Source organism: Canis lupus, chromosome 14, assembly GCF_048164855.1.
Source record: "Canis lupus baileyi chromosome 14, mCanLup2.hap1, whole genome shotgun sequence".
In the NCBI taxonomy this organism is placed as follows: Eukaryota; Metazoa; Chordata; class Mammalia; order Carnivora; family Canidae; genus Canis; species Canis lupus.
In genome coordinates, this window is record NC_132851.1 from 2,221,212 (window position 1) to 2,236,929 (window position 15,718).

The 15,718-nt window shown below is 44.7% G+C and overlaps 1 protein-coding gene across 4 annotated transcripts in view; it reads left to right on the forward strand.

Moving 5' to 3' along the window:
• POP1 (POP1 homolog, ribonuclease P/MRP subunit) overlaps nt 1–15,048 on the forward strand; it is a 40,854-nt gene extending 25,806 nt beyond the window's left edge. For 2 of the 4 annotated variants that reach the window (XM_072773949.1, XM_072773950.1), the window contains exons 13-16: nt 368–559; nt 2,222–2,376; nt 7,925–8,266; nt 9,129–11,371. In XM_072773949.1, coding sequence (XP_072630050.1) covers nt 368–559; nt 2,222–2,376; nt 7,925–8,266; nt 9,129–9,783 — 1,344 coding nt within the window. In that variant the 3' untranslated portion in view covers nt 9,784–11,371. Of the gene's footprint in view, nt 1–367; nt 560–2,221; nt 2,377–7,924; nt 8,267–9,128; nt 11,372–14,882 lie in introns of those variants that run through there. The other 2 variants (XM_072773952.1, XM_072773953.1) reach the window with 2 other exon arrangements.
• The last annotated feature ends 670 nt before the right edge of the window (nt 15,049–15,718 follow it).

Genomic DNA, 15,718 nt, shown 5'->3' on the forward strand with positions numbered 1-15,718 from the left:
TTTTTACTTCCTGACAACAAATCTTAACCAAAGTAAATGTAGGGACTGAGCATCAAAATATAAAACTAATCCTGATATAAGAGATTAGCCAAATAGATGTATTTTATTTTTTAATTTTGAATCATGTGGTATATTGAAGCTCAAATGCAAGATAATTTGGCATTTTCTATCAAAGCACTTGTAGAGAGGAAAATCATTATAGGAGGAATACCGTGCATTTCAAATGGCTTACATTTATTTATTGAGAACATTTTTTTCTTGGTTTTTGAAAGAGCATTTAACTTTCTAAAGCTGCTTATAGGGAGTAGCAGTAGAATCTCCCAGAAAATTAGGATTGTTTGTCTTGAATTATTTTTTTCCACTCTAGGATTTAAACCGGAAGAGAAGTGAATTGCTGGTGCCCGGGTCACAGCTTGTTTTAGGGCCCCAGGAATCCAAGATACCTATACTTTTGATTCAGCAGCCAGGGAAGGTGACTGGTGATGACCAACGAGGCTGGGGAAGTGGCTGGGACATCCTGCTCCCAAAGGGCTGGGGCATGGCCTTCTGGATTCCATTTGTAAGTTCCTTTTCAATTCCCACTTTACAGTGTGTAAAATACATTCCTAGTAAATAACAAGTGCTAAAATTGTTCTAGATTTCACACACAACTTAGAAACTGAGTGCTGTTTTTCTACCCTTAGAGCTATAATTCTGACACAAGATACTTTTTTTAAAAAGATTTATTTATTTATTTATTCATGAGAGACACAGGGAGAGGGAGAAGCAGGCTCCCCGCAGGGAACCCAATGTGGGACTGGATCCCAAGACCCGGGTATGATGCCCGGAGGCAAAGGCAGACACTCAACCGCTGAGCCACCGAGGTGTCTCCTGACACAGATACTTCATAAAGTCCCTGGAGCCAGGTTTCATTGATGGGCTGACATAGTGTGAATTTTTGAGATTTTGAAAGTGTCCTGATTTTTGAATAGTAGTGGCAACAAAATGTCAGGGTGGTTTTTTGTTTTGTGTGGTTTTGTTTTGTTTACTCAAAAGAATTTTAAAAGTTTAAAAGCAATTTTTATAATTTTCTAATTTTTATGGTTCTATAGAATACTTTTATTTTTTAAGTGCTGACCATGTATTCCTATTAACTGCAGCTAAAATTTTTATTAAAATCCAATGTATTTTTTTTCTTTTCGATAGTTTAAATTTTTTGAGCTAGAGAGTATAAAAGACATGTACGACTGTTAAATTCACACAGGTAATTAATTTTAGCGATTATGCTTAGTACAAGAGACATTTGGTTAAGCATTTAAGAATGGGAATATTTCTTGGGCTCCTGACTGGCTCATTTGTTAGGTCAGGAGTTTGAGCCTAATGCTGAGTATAGAGCTTACTTAATTTTAAAAAATATATTAATATATTATATATGATTGATTATTAAAAATTATTAATAATTATATATTTAAATATATTTATATATAAAATTTTATATATATACATAGAATAATAAAAGTGGGAATATTTTTAAATAATTCTAATTTTTAAATTATTAGATGTTTCAAGCATACAAAATATAGATACTGATATAATGAACAACTCTATTTACCCTTCAGTCACCATCCAGCTTAAGAAATAAAACATAGATTTATTGGAAGCATTCTTTCTAGTTTCATTTCCCACCCTCCTTCTAAAAGAATCCACTATTCCTATTTTTGGTGTTTGTTACTACCTTGCCTGTTTCTATAGCTTTATTTTAAGTATGCTTGTATCCCAAAATAAAAAAACTATATTTGACATGTTTTCAAACTTTATATACCTCACCACATATATGCTTTTGCAACTCACTATATTCACTCAACATTAAGATTTTCCCATATTGATGGTGAAGCTCTGTTTCGTCATTTTTGCGATTGTAGAACTCATTGTAGGATTATCCCATACTTACCCATTCTGTTTTTGATGGGCATTTAGGTTGTTTCCCATTTTCTTTTTTTTATTAGAGAGAGAGAATGAGTGCACAAGCAGGGGGAGCAGCAGAGGAAGAGGGAGAAGCAGGCTCCCCGCTGAGCAGGGAGCCCAGTGTAGGGCTCAATTCCAGAGTCCTGGGATCATGACGTGAGCCAAAGGCAGACACTTAACCAACTGAGCCACCCAGACGCTCCCCATTTTCTCTATGCAAACACTGATTTTACTATAAGTTGGTATATTAATAGGATATTTTTGACATTTCCTTTAGATCTACCGAGGTGCAAGAGTTGGTGGGTTAAAAGAGTCTGTAGTGCATTCGCAGTATAAAAGGTCACCTGACATTCCTGGTGATTTCCCAGACTGCCCCGCTGGGGTTCTGTTTGCCCAGGAGCAAGCCAAGACTCTCCTTGAAAAGTATAAAAGGTAAGAAACCGGCTTCTCTAGTTTCCTAATGTCTTATGAGGAAGAGAAGGGCCTACTCAGCACTGGCCAATGCTATTTGGAATGGCTTCAGGAACTCTTATATAATGTGGAGTTTTCATAGACTTTCCCTGAGTTCACATAACCAAGACATAATTAGGTCAGAAGATTGTCATATATATGACTTTTGTAGGCCTGTCCAAGTTATAGACCCTTGTGGTCATTTGCTTACAGTGATGATGGCATATGTCTAAACTATGGGCCTGAGTTTCAGATGCTTGATTTGAGATTTACACTACCAGCCCCTGTTCCCTCAAAATAGAGTTTGTGTTTTTTATAACTGGTTATAGAGGTAATACATATTTATGAACTTTTTTTGTGTGAACTTTTAATGAAACTATGGAAATGTGTAAAAATGCTTTGTAAACTGGTATATTCCTTCCATCCAGAGAGATAAGTGGTGATGTTAGATTTTGGTATCTATCCATCTAGACTTTTTTCTTTTCTCTCACTGGGGGAGTGGCCAGTGAAGGGCTTTACATCTATACTGTGAAGTACATGCTACCTTTGACAACCTGGATCTCCTACTATGCTCTGGGCTCCTGGAAGCACAGAGACTCTCTTGTTTGTTGTGGCATCTGGCCAGTGCCTGGTGCATGATGCCCTTAATAACTTTCTTTGTTGACTGATGAATGAATAGATAATAGGTTGTTGTAGTTCCTTGACCATGAGCTCTATGATTGTGTTTTCCTGTTTACCACAACCACAGAGGCAGGCAGTGCTAGGTTTTCAGGCTTTGTCAAGTGGATGCATGAGTGGAAGGACAGGGATACTTTCCTAGATTGCTGGCTTGCAAGCTCTTTGAGGGCAGCAATCATGTATTGTGTGCCTCCCAGGATACAGGGAGGAGAATCTTCTATGTGTTTGTTAAATAACAATTGACAATAATACTTATTTCTCACCCTTTAGATTTCTTTACTCATACAAATTTTTCTTAGGTATAGGTTTTTTTGAAAAGGGATTATATTATATACTATTTCAAAACCTGCTTTTTAAATTTAGCAATCAATTATGGATAGTTTTCTCATATCAATAAATGTGACTCTAAACCAAGTGTTGGCAAACTTTTTTGTAAAAGGCCAGATGATAAATATTTTTGGCTTTGTGGGACCTTTGGTTTCCACCATAGCAGCCACTCAGCTCAGCTCTGCCTTGTGGCACAAAGGCAGCCACAGATGATACAGCCACAGCATGGCTGTGGGCCATCCTTACTCTGTCTATGGACACTCAACTTTGAATTTCACATAATTTCATGTGCCAGAAGATGTTCTTTTTTTTTAACCATTTCCAAACATAAAAGCCATTCTTAGCTCATGGGTCATATCAAAGCAGACAGTGGGCCAGGTTTGGTGTGTGAGTCATAATCTGCGAACCCTTACTCAAAATAGAACTGAACAGCTGCATCCAGGACTCCAGTATGGATGTCCTGTAATTAATCAGTGGCCCTTCCCTTTAGGTCATTTCTAATTTTTTGCTATGTGCTTCTGTGAACAGCTTTCCATATGCATCTTCATGTATTTGTCTGATTTATTCATTCATTTAACATATTGATTTAGAACCTGCTATGTGTCAAAGGCTTCTTGGCACCGGGCCTACAACAGGGAAAGGCAAGAAAATCTGCTCCTGTCCTCATGGAGCTTATGTTCTAGAAGCACATGTTTCTAGGTTGGTGGGAGGGAACCGGCAGAGAGGAGGGAGGCTAACATTGCAAGAACAAAGCCCTTGAGTGGGGAGGGGGGGATGGTATTTCATAGGGTCAGGCTCAGATCTCTCATTTTAGTGGGCTGGAAGACTGATGCTGAGATATGAATACAGATTGAGATGGGGTAGACTGGCATAGAGGTAAGGTTAGAACTCTCCTGATCGTGACCATCTCCTCTGTGATAAAAAGAGGCAAGGTTATTGGGAATAAGAAGGGGAGAGAGGCTGTTGGAGATTTGAGGAGAGAGGAATCCATATAGACCATTTTCCAGAATAGTGGAAGGTAGAACTGACTAGAGAAATGTCAGGGAGTCCACTTGAGTTTCATGTATATTATATGACTCAGGACTTCTGCATATTCTTCCCCAGCCCTGTTTTGCTGATCCAGGGCTGGCAGGAATAGGTGGAGGGTTGGATGTAACCAGGTTTGGCTTTGCCAGGTGGAGAAAGTTGAGGGTACATATAGGGGAGTGATTCTCATATGTTTAAGCTTTTTAAGAAGAGACGTGTGAGGAGCACATGGCTCAGTCGGTTAAGATCTGGTTAAGTATCTGTCTTTGGCTCCCATCATGATCTCAGGATCGTGGGATTGAGTCCCGCATCGGGCTCCCTGCTCAGTGGGCAGTCTGCTTCTCCCTCTCCCTCTGCTGCTCCCCCTGCTTGTGTGTGCTTTTTCTCTCTGTCAAATAAATAAAATCTTTAAAAAAAAGAAAAAAGAAGAAGAAGAAGAGACGTATGAGAACAGTGGTGAGCTGCTGTGAGGAGATGGTAAAGGGGATCCCTGGGTGGCCTAGTGGTTTAGCGCCTGCCTTTGGCCCAGGGCGCGATCCTGGAGACCCGGGATCGAATCCCACGTTGGGCTCCCGGTACATGGAGCCTGCTTCTCCCTCTGCCTGTGTCTCTGCCTCTCTCTCTCTCTCTCTCTCACTGTGTGCCTATCATAAATAAATTAAAAAAAAAAAAAAAAAAGAGGAGATGGTAAAGGAGTAAGTTCCAGTGCTCAAGGAGTTGTGTTGGGGAAGGGGTAAATAGGCTGGAAGAGGAGGCATCACTCTGAGGGTAGATACTTGAAATTGAGATTTTAAGGTGGAGCAGGTGATGGCAGTCACCAAAACTAAGGTGTCGTGTGACTGGGAGACTGGGTTTCTGAGGTGAAATGAAAGATGGGAAATGAAGACATGAAGTTACTGTAGACCAGGTGTTAGAAGGCTGATCTAGGTAAATACCAAAGCCACTGAGTAACAGGAGTCAAGATGGAGGGGAAGGAGGTGTAGCAGGTGGAGGGCGTGTATGGGTGGCTGATGGAGGACCTGGCTGAGAAGGGAGAGCCAGTGGTTCATCTAATGTCATGTGCTTCAGGGGAGCTGGGGTCTTGGAGGAGGAAGGAGAAGAAAAAATGGTGTGGGGGCATCAGGAGGACATCTGCCCCCTTCAGGCCCATGGGATGAGAAACTGCTCTCCCTACAGAGGAGCCAGAGGGGAAAGAAAACACAGACCTTAGACTAAATCCCATAAATAAGATTCCTGGCTTAAAAAAAAAAAAAAGATACATGCCTCAAAGATTTTTTATACTCTTGACGAGTGTTGTTTGTTTTAATTTAGGATTTCACCTGTAGTTCAGAGGGTGCCTGTTTCCCCTCACTCCCGATAACAGGATATTACCAACTTTTACTATTGATAAAAACTGATGGGTGGAAAAAGTGACATCTTATTGTTTTAATTTTTTGTTTGCTTCTGGTGATGTTGAATACTTTGAAGTTTTTGCACCATTTTCTCTTTCTCTTTACTTTTTCTTTCTTTCTTTTCTCTTCCTTCCTTCCTTCCTTCCTCCCTCCCTCCCTCCCTCCCTCCCTCCCTCCCTCCCTCTTTCCCTCCCTCTCACTTCCATTTAAAGGTCTTTGGGTGAGGCAAGTATCCTGGGAGTATTTTTTTTACCAGTTACCCCTCTTGGGAGGCCAGAACATATTTGGTTCAAACTCCAGAGTGTAGGCTCAAACTGAACCCCCGATTAGGTCTTCAGGTTCATGTTCATTTGGGGTCCTGGGGCATGGCACATAGTAAGAAGCATGTGAGGGAAGGAATGTCAGGGCCTGTCCCACAGGAGATTGTCAATCTGAGGGCAGGGTTCTGGGACTCCCTAAGAGTCTTCCAGCCCAGAATGTCCAACAGCCAGGCTGCTCCGTATGTTTTGGGGTCCTGGTTCTCATGGTATTTCTGTGGTATTTCTCAGAGGTTCTCCTTCTTTCGTCCATTGCTGAAAAAGTCGATTGCTATCACCCTGTGACTTTGGAAATCTCTCTCAAAATTGCAAATGCTAAATAGTCTTTGCTTTAGCAGTTCCATTCCAGGAACTTACCAGTGGATATACTTGTGTTCAGGGTCATTCACTGAAGCATTGTATATAGAAGCTAAAGTTTGAGACTACCAAAATGTCCTTTAATAAGGAACTATCTGAATAAACTAGGGTATGATCCAATAGTGGAGTAAGATATGCAGCTTTTTAGAAAACAATGAAGGATCTCTTAATGTGCTCATATAAAATGATTTCCAAGGTATTTTGTGAAGTGAAAAAAGTTAAGCAAAATGTACTGTATCTGATGTGTCACCACTTATGTAAGATGGGTAAGAAACAGAAAGAAATATGTAGGGCAGCCCACGTGGCTCAGCAGTTTAGCACCACCTTCAGCCCGGGGCCTGATCCTGGAAACCCGGGATGGAGTCCCACGTCAGGTTCCCTGCATGGAGCCCGCTTCTCCCTCTGCCTGTGTCTCTGCGCCTCTCTCTCTCTGTGTCTCATGAATAAATAAATAAATAAAATCTTAAAAAAAATATGTACATGTCTGCACATACATACATAAAGTGTCTCTGGAAGGGTATATTGAGAAACTGATAATGACGCGGTCTCTTATAGGGCAGCTGGGACATTTACTTCCTTCTAAAGGTCTCTGAATGAGGCTAGTACCCCGGGACCATTTTTCACCAGCTACAAGTCGAGTGAGGGGAAACTTCACAGCCACCCCCTTCTGTTCCTTTTGAACTTAGAATGTTTTCATGTTCAGGGACATCACTGTATGAGTCCAGGGACAGCATGTATTTGGAGTCTTTCAGGAATGGCACTTCCTGGAGTTGTGCAGTGGCTACATGGGGCTGCTTTATGGGACATATTACCTTTTGTCATTGAAACCACAGGAAACAAGCTTGGCCAGTAGAGTTGGTTGTTATTCTTTAACCATATTTGGAAAAATTTTTTTGTTTTTGTTTTTGTTTTTGTTTTTTTAATTTTTATTTATTTATGATAGTCACAGAGAGAGAGAGGCAGAGACATAGGCAGAGGGAGAAGCCGGCTCCATGCAACGGGAGCCCAACGTGGGATTCGATCCCGGGTCTCCAGGATCGCGCCCTGGGCCAGAGGCAGGCGCTAAACCGCTGCGCCACCCAGGGATCCCGGAAAAATTTTTTTGTATGCTTGTTTTTGTTTTTTGTTTTTCTAAAAAATATTTTATTTATGTATTTGAGAGAGAGAGAGTGTGCGTAAGTAGGAGGTGCCAGGAGGGGCAGAGGGAGAGGGAGAAACAGACTCCCCACTGAGCAGAGAACCTGACGCGTGGGGCTCAGTCCCAGGACCCCAGGATCATGACCTGGGCCGAAGGCAGATGCTTAACTGACTCAGCCACCCAGGCGCTCCAGTATGCTTGTTTTTTAAGTAGAGATGTAGTACAATGGCCGTAGTTATTTTAATGGTTCAGTCCTAAATTGTTCAAAATTGGTTCTCCCCCTTGATTTTCACTAGGCGCCCTCCTGCAAAACGACCCAATTATGTTAAGCTTGGCACTCTGGCACCTTTCTGCTGTCCCTGGGAGCAGTTAACTCAAGAGTGGGAGTCAAGAGTCCAGGCCCAAGAGGAATCCTCTGTGGCCGCCTTTCCAAGTGGTGAGGAAAATGCCTTGAGAGGAGACAGGTTGCCTTGTGCTCCCATGCCTGAACACACTGATGAGCTGTCTGATGAAGGGGGTGCATCTCTAAGCAGGTCCAGTGAGCCCCAAGAAGTAATGGACACAGAATGCCCAGCCCAGGTGGGGACCAAGTTGGTTACAGGCCAGGATGCCACTGGCAGTCTCCTCTGCGTTCTTAGGTAAGTGTCCTGACTCCTGGATGTCGTTTAGATTGTCTTGTTTTCATTCTGACCGGACTACAGGATGTAAACGTTACCTTCGTTCCTTAATGCAAAGCCCAAAGGGATGCCTGGGCTTCCTGGAGGGGAAAGCCAGTCCTGCCATGTGTGTCTCACAGAGGGCTCGGGGACACAGCTGAGTCACATTGGTTTGGAGCACAGTACTAACTGGCCAGATGATTTAAAGTATTGTCATCCTTAGACATAAACCTATTGTTTTCTGTGACCTATTTAATTTAGTCTTTGCTGACAGAGCAGTCCCCTTGCGTCTGTGACCCTAGGTAATGAGGAACATTCCCTCTGCAGACTCTGAGCAAGCATTCTCCCCTTTATATCCCTGAATCAGATTTCTTCTGGTTCCTTTCAAATGATCTGAATTTATGAGTGATGTACCTGCTCGTTTTAACACTGTTATATCAGAGAGGCCACTGTACGAAATGTGTCCTGCTGCAGCCTGTTTGGTGGTATTTCATAGTTTCCTTCTCTTCTGTGCTTAGATTTTTTTAAAAAGTGCTCTTGCTTTATACTCATGTCATAACTTTATATCCTTCCTTCATTTCCTAGAACTGTCTCTCTCAGCCTTAGATTCTCTTATTTTTCTCTACCTTCAATTTCTTAAACCTTTAGTCCTTTAGTATCTAAGAAGAGTAGACACATTAGAAGAAAAATATACAAAAATGCATTAATGTCTGTTTTTAACTGTAAAAAAATTAGTTTTTATGCTTTCCCACATAGAGTATTAAAAAATCATGTTAACTCCAGTAGTGCCCAATCTTCTGATTGCATGTTTTCTCCTCAAATGTGTGTCTCCCACTTCACGTAGGAGTAGGAAATCACTGAAGCAGCTGTCAGCCTGGTGTGGGCCCAGTTCCAGGGACAGGAGGGCACCCCAGCGAGCTCCCGGCAGCGGGCAGCCAGCAATGACCAGAGCGGCCAGCCTGGCCATCTTGGACCGCTTCCCCAGGGCCTTGGTGTGGGTCAGCCTGTCCCTGCTGAGGAAGGGCAACCCTGAGCCGCACTCCATGATCTGTGTCCCAGCCAAGGAGGACTTCCTCCAGCTCAGTCGGGATCGGCTATACTGTGGGCCCCAGGAATGCAAGCACAGTGACCCATTCAAGAGCAAGATACGGAAACAGAAAGAGAAGAAGAGAGTAGAGAAGAGGCAGGACCAAGTGTGCAGTGTGCCTGAGGGTCTGGCAGGAAGGCACCCTACAGCCAGGGACCAAGCTCTGACCCTGGGCTTGTGGTCAGGCCCCCTCCCTGTTGTGACGTCTCACTGCTCCAGAGTTCTCCTCGGCTTTGTCACGCAGGGAGACTTTTCCATGGCTGTCGGCTGCGGAGAAGCCCTGGGGTTTGTCAGCTTGACGGGTTTGCTGGATATGCTCTCCAGCCAGCCGGCAGCGGAGAGGGGCCTCGTGTTGCTGAGGCCCCCCGCCTCTCTGCAGTATCGGTTTGCGAGAATTGCTGTGGATGTATGAGCGCTGGTGGACAGCCTGGCAGCGTAGAGATACTGTTTGTTTGCCAGGTCCCACCATTGGAGAGTTTTGTTTTCACCATCTTCTGTTTTGAAATATCATGTGAAATTCCTTGGAAATGAGAATAAAAAGATTATGTATTATGCAAATGATAGAATACTAACATCATTCCAGTTATCTCATGGATTTCCTCCACCTTTCCCTGTAGCATTTGAAAATTATTTGGTTATACAGACAAAAGCTTTTACATTTTGATTTCTTGGTTTGTGTCATTCTTGCTGAAAACAATTAGATGCTCTGTACGTTTTCTTGTTCCTTTTTTATTAGGAACAAAGGGCAGTCAAGTGTATTTGAAAAGCCTTGTAGACACGGAATAAGCAACAAGGTTTGTTTAATGACTTGATTGTTACAGAAGAGAGAAAGGCTATCAACACTTGGCCTCTTGTGCATGACATAGGGCTTCCCCATCTGGACTGTGTTCAATTCCATACTGGAGTCAGCATGCCTAACACTTGACACCATGTGGAAGGAAGTTGTGGAAAATTTATTGCTGCCTGTTTTCAGGCAGATTCAGTGTATGGCAGAGGTGTTGGGGTGGAATCAGAATGGGGTTCTGATCTTTAGGATCTGTTGTCCTCTTTGCTATTGATCAACACATTATCCTAGGAGTTACGTGATTTTTCTGTGCTTTTTTTTTTTTTCTGCAAAGAGTTTCTCAAAGCCATAGAGGATGGTTTCTCAAAATACGTTCTATGAAATGTGCTATCTAAAAAAAAAAAAAAAAAAAAGATTCCAATGTCAGATTGATGTGGGAAACTCTGGGTTAAACAAAGTTTAACGTTTCTTTTTAAGCATTTCTTTATAAGGGGTTTCTAGAACCTTCCATGTGATAATACACATTGTGCCTCTCCAGGAAGTGGATAACAGCCTACAGTAGTATCTAAATCTTTTTAATTCCCAAACTCCTTTTGCAAGGAGCACTTTGTAGGAATCATGTTTTTAGGAACACACTTTGGGGAACGTGGCTGGACCATGCAATGTTTACCTCTCTGCAAGGTGATGATTAAAATGACAGGCCACTTTTAGACACTCATGCAGTCACGATGGCCACCTGATGTTCAAGCAGGGTGTAAAAGAGAGGTTTCATTCTGCCCCACAGATGGAGTGCAGTCACCATTGTTTTGTTTTGTTTTTTTTCACTTGCAGAGAAACTAGGTGCTCATTCGTTCACTTTTAGTTACTATATGCATCTCACACCTTCAGACCCTTATCTTCCTACCACACGTTTTCTAGCAGAGCCTGAACTGGTTGTTTTTGTTTTTGTTTTTGTTTTTTAATTTAAATGTACAGTGAGGCATTCTTCCGTGTAAATGTATTGGGTTTTTGCAGTAGCACTTGGTAGAAATGTCTCTGGGGGAGACTAGTTGCCTAGAGAGACAGCAAGTATTACAGTAGCTAATAAAATGTCTGATGTTTTTCCTCTCACCATGCCTCTGGCTGTACTGGTGTCCAACCAAAATGGAGGCTGATAAAAATAGTGTAACTTAGTGGTGTCTGTAAACAATAAATTAAAATGTTGCTTGATGTTCAATTGTGAATGTTTATTGGGCCATTCCTTGTCTGTTTTCTCGGCTCTAAGCCACTTCATCTGAGGCTTAGCTTGCCCCATGGCAGAAGCCTGAGCACACTGTGAGTCACCTAAGCTCAGTGCCTGTGAGGGCCAGGCAAGGGGGTCAGGGCACACTTACTCTGCTTTGTGGTAGAAGGTCAAAGAACTATGTGCTGAAAGGATAGACTTGTGTTTCCGAAAACCTGTTCAAGCCACAGACGTCTACGGCCATACCACCCTGAACGTGCCTGATCCTGAAAACCTGTTCAAGGGAGCACTGGTCCCTGGAGATGTTTTCCGGAAAGTGATGCCCAAATAAATTTGGGGAGAGCTGTAGTCTACAAGCCCCTGTTACAGATGCACAATAAATGAGTGAAGGCAAGGCCCAGCAGATTCCTGTGGGAAGGAAATCCATCTTTTACAGAACTCCCCCTTTCCCCACCGATTTCTCTTTAGTGGTGGGCATATCTATTGTCCAGGGAAAACTAGTTTCATGGAATATACTTTGCAAAACACTGACAAAATCTGCACATACCCAGTGAAGTATCCATTTCTCCTCTGAAAAAGACACAGGAAAGCGTTTTATTCTCTACAGCAAAAAAATGAATAAATGTGTTTATTTTGATGCTTCCTGTGTCGCAGATTTACCAAAAAAGTACAATGTGGCCCCTGGCCTCTTGTGAGGGCAAAGTCTCCCGGGTTTGCAAAGTCAGGAAGTGTCTTAAAAAGTGTAGTTGTGTGATCTGAGCACCCAGAGACCAGCTGTATACCTCTTTCTGTAAGAAACAATTGATTCTGTGTGATTATGCTCAGCTTTTAAAAAATACTACACGTATTAAAATGTTTACTACACATAGTAAAATATTACTATATTTTTGGATTAATATATATTCATCATGGAAAACCTAGAATATGCTGATGAGCAACAACAACAAAAGTTAAAATCACCTGGATTCTCACGACCCAGACGTCACCTTTCTGGTACATACCCTTCTAGGCCTTGAGATGTGTGCCAGTAGTTTTCAGAAAAATAGCATCAGTCATTGCTCATCTAAAAATTCACACGGTCCCAGTGCAGGTTAAGCACACGTCGCCCATTCCTTACAGAACTTCATTAGCTCTATGAACCTGATGTTCGTGCTCCTTTCATCGGCAATAAGGAGTTTGTAGGTAACGGACCCATGAGGAACTCACTGCAGCATTGCTGACTGGCTGCTGACTGCCTGGGAGGGGTTAGGGGAGGGGAGATGGGCAGGTGACAGCTGGATGGACTCTCATCCTAGCCTTAACTGGTCAGGACTGGGCTGCTTAGGAGGTAATAGTACATAACAAAGACCAACCGGGGTCCCTCAGAGCAGCACCCCTAGTTAACACAGCAACTCTGGCCACTGCAGGCCTCTCCACAGTTCAGAGGCACAAGTCCCATCTTCTCTATGGCTCTCAGTCCTGGCTGCACTTTAGAATTGGCTGATAGCCCAGAAAGCAGTCTCAGGTGGGACCCAAGGCTTTTCTGACGTGTAGCTTGGGCTGAGGCTGCAGTGCTGGGAGGTCTGGCTCTGGAGCCCTGCACCCTAGGAAGGTGTGAATGAACCTGACCACTCTTGTGCCTTTCGCAGCTCACAGGTCTGTAGACTGCACCATGAAATAGCTGGGCAGGAACTTGATGAGAGCATAGTGGCAGGGCTGGGAGGCCCCAAGTGGGGGTGTCCACCAGGGGAGAAGCCTGGTCTTGAAAGAGAAAACAGCCTGGCTCATTACTTACATAACCTTCACTACTTGGGAATATAAAATGAGGTATCTTTTGTTTTCTTTTTTTTTTTTTTCTTTCTTTTGTTTTCTCTTGGTGAGTATCCTTTCGGATCATCAGTTCTCAACCTTGGCTGCATTTTGGCATCACCTGGGGAGCTTTTCAAGCTCTGGTGCCTGAGGCTCACATCCCAGAGATGCTGATTTAACTAGTGAGGACCATGACCCAGACACTGGGATTCTTACGAGCTCCCGGAGGTGACCTGCAGCAGGGATTGAGAACCACTGTTCTAGACTTTTGATACAAGGTTCCAGTGTAGCAAGGTAAGGACACAAAAACTCTGTGGGTAATGAGGAAACATGCAGGGTGGTAGCAGGTGTAAGCTGTCCTGAGTGGGGCACACAGCTGATACTGATGGCTGTGGGTAAGGTCCTGCTGAACCTAACAGCCGAGTTTAGGTAATGGCATTTCCCTTCCCTGCCTTTTTAAAACTAAAATTTAACCCGGTACTATTCCGGAAGAATCCCCCCTAACCATTTGTGTGCATTCACTTAAGGAAATGTTTATAAACACAAAATTCGGGGGTCCCTGGGTGGCTCAGCTGTTTAGCGCCTGCCTTTGGCCCGGGGCGCGATCCTGGGGTCCCGGGATCGAGTCCCACGTCGGGCTCCCTGCATGGAGCCTGTTTCTCTCTCCGCCTGTGTCTCTGCCTCTCTCTCTCTCATGAATAAATAAATTAAAAAAAAAAAAAAACCACGAAATTCTCCTAGTTCCTCCCTCCAATCGCTGGCCTTCTGGTTCCTGAATAGCCAAGCTTGGTACGTCCAGGACTTGGAGAGCCGGGCATGCGCTGTGCTCTGTGTTCGTGGAACGTTCTTGCCCCTCCTCCTGTACTTTCTGTACCCCCATCCCCTCTCCTCCCAGCCTCCCAAGCTGATGACGTATTTCTCAGAGAGGCCTCCTCCTGCCTACATTATTTTCTATCCCAGAAGGAGTTTATTTCTTGATGACATCACAACGTAGAATAATTCTTTGGTTGTTTATTTATTGTCTACTCCATTAGGCTGTGAGCCTCAGGAAGGGGAGACCTGTGTCTTCTTTGATGATTGTTGCCCCTCAGGCTCTAGCTGGGTCCCTAACCCGTGCCCGGCATGTAGTGTATTTTTGTCGAATTGCTGCGTTAACCAAAGAGCTTGTTGATAGTAGAAGTACGATCCTGTTTTATCCCAGGCACTATTGCAATGGACGGATGGGCCACTAGGTGGTGCCAAGACCTCGCGAGAGAACAGCCTACTCGGGAAAAGGGGGAACTAAAACCCCGTTCACTTGTGCAGGCCTGGGGCGGGGGGGGGGGTGGCAATTGTGAAGTTACAGGTCCTCAGTATTCTTTCTCTCTCTTTTTTTAAAGATTATTTATTTATTCATGAGAGACACAGAGACAGAGAGAGGCAGAGGCCCAGGCAGAGGGAGAAGCAGGCTCCACGCAGGGAGCCCGACGTGGGACTCGATCCCGGGACTCCGGGATCACGCCCTGGGCCAAAGGCAGGCGCCAAACCGCTGCGCCACCCGGGGATCCCCTCCATTTTCATTTAAACCTCATGCAAGCACGTTTATGACCCCACTTTATAGATAAGAACACTGATAGAAAGAGGTTGAAGAATGTCCCTAAGGCCCTACAGCTAATAACTGGAGGACAAAGCATTCAAAATCAGATCCATTTGCTGTCAAAGCCTGTGCTCTTTCTAGGTTCATCTTTTTTAAAGAAAACTGGGCAGAGGGAGAAGCAGGCTCCATGCAGGGAGCCCGGCACGGGACTCGACCCCGGGTCCCAGGACCACGCCCCGGGCTGCAGGCGGCGCAGCCATGGTGTTGAAATCCTCGTTGAGAACTCAGTGATTTTTTAGAAGGAGCTAGGTAAGAAACCACTTTTATTTATTTATTTTCTAAGATTTATTTATTTATGATAGACAGAGACAGGAGGAGCCGGAAGCGGGACTCGATCCCGGGTCCCCAGGATTGTGCCCTGGGCCAAAGGCCGGCGCTAAGCCGCTGCGCCACCCAGGGATCCCCCGGCAAGAAACCATTTTTAAAGCTCTTTTCTGACAAACGAATCCCGCCCACAGCACCCCGCTCCGTCCGCCACCCCGGGCGGTCAAGGCTGGCCGCCCCCGCCCCCGCCCCCGGGAGCCCCGCCCCGCCCCGCCCCGGCCGGACCTCGCTCGGCGCAGGGAGAGCCGCACGCTTTCGGGGCTTTGGCTCCTGACTTGAGGAAGTGAAACCAACCTCGTTGTCGAGCTTTCCTTCTTGCTTCCCACGGGTCACAACGGATCTTGCGTCCGCGGTTCGGACACCACCGCGTGCGCCTCGGGCAGGGCTGCCGTCCGCGGGGCGCGCGCCTCTGCTGGGTCCCCGGGCCCCGCTCTCCGGACGTCTCCGCCCCTGCGGGATAGTGGTCGTTTCAAAAGCAGAGCCTCGGACAGCTTACCTGGGGGTACTTTACTGTAGGAAGTGACCTCAGGGCGGGGAACGGGAGACTTGGCCGAGCCGGCCAGCTGCGGGGGAGCCCAGGCCGAGCCGACGAG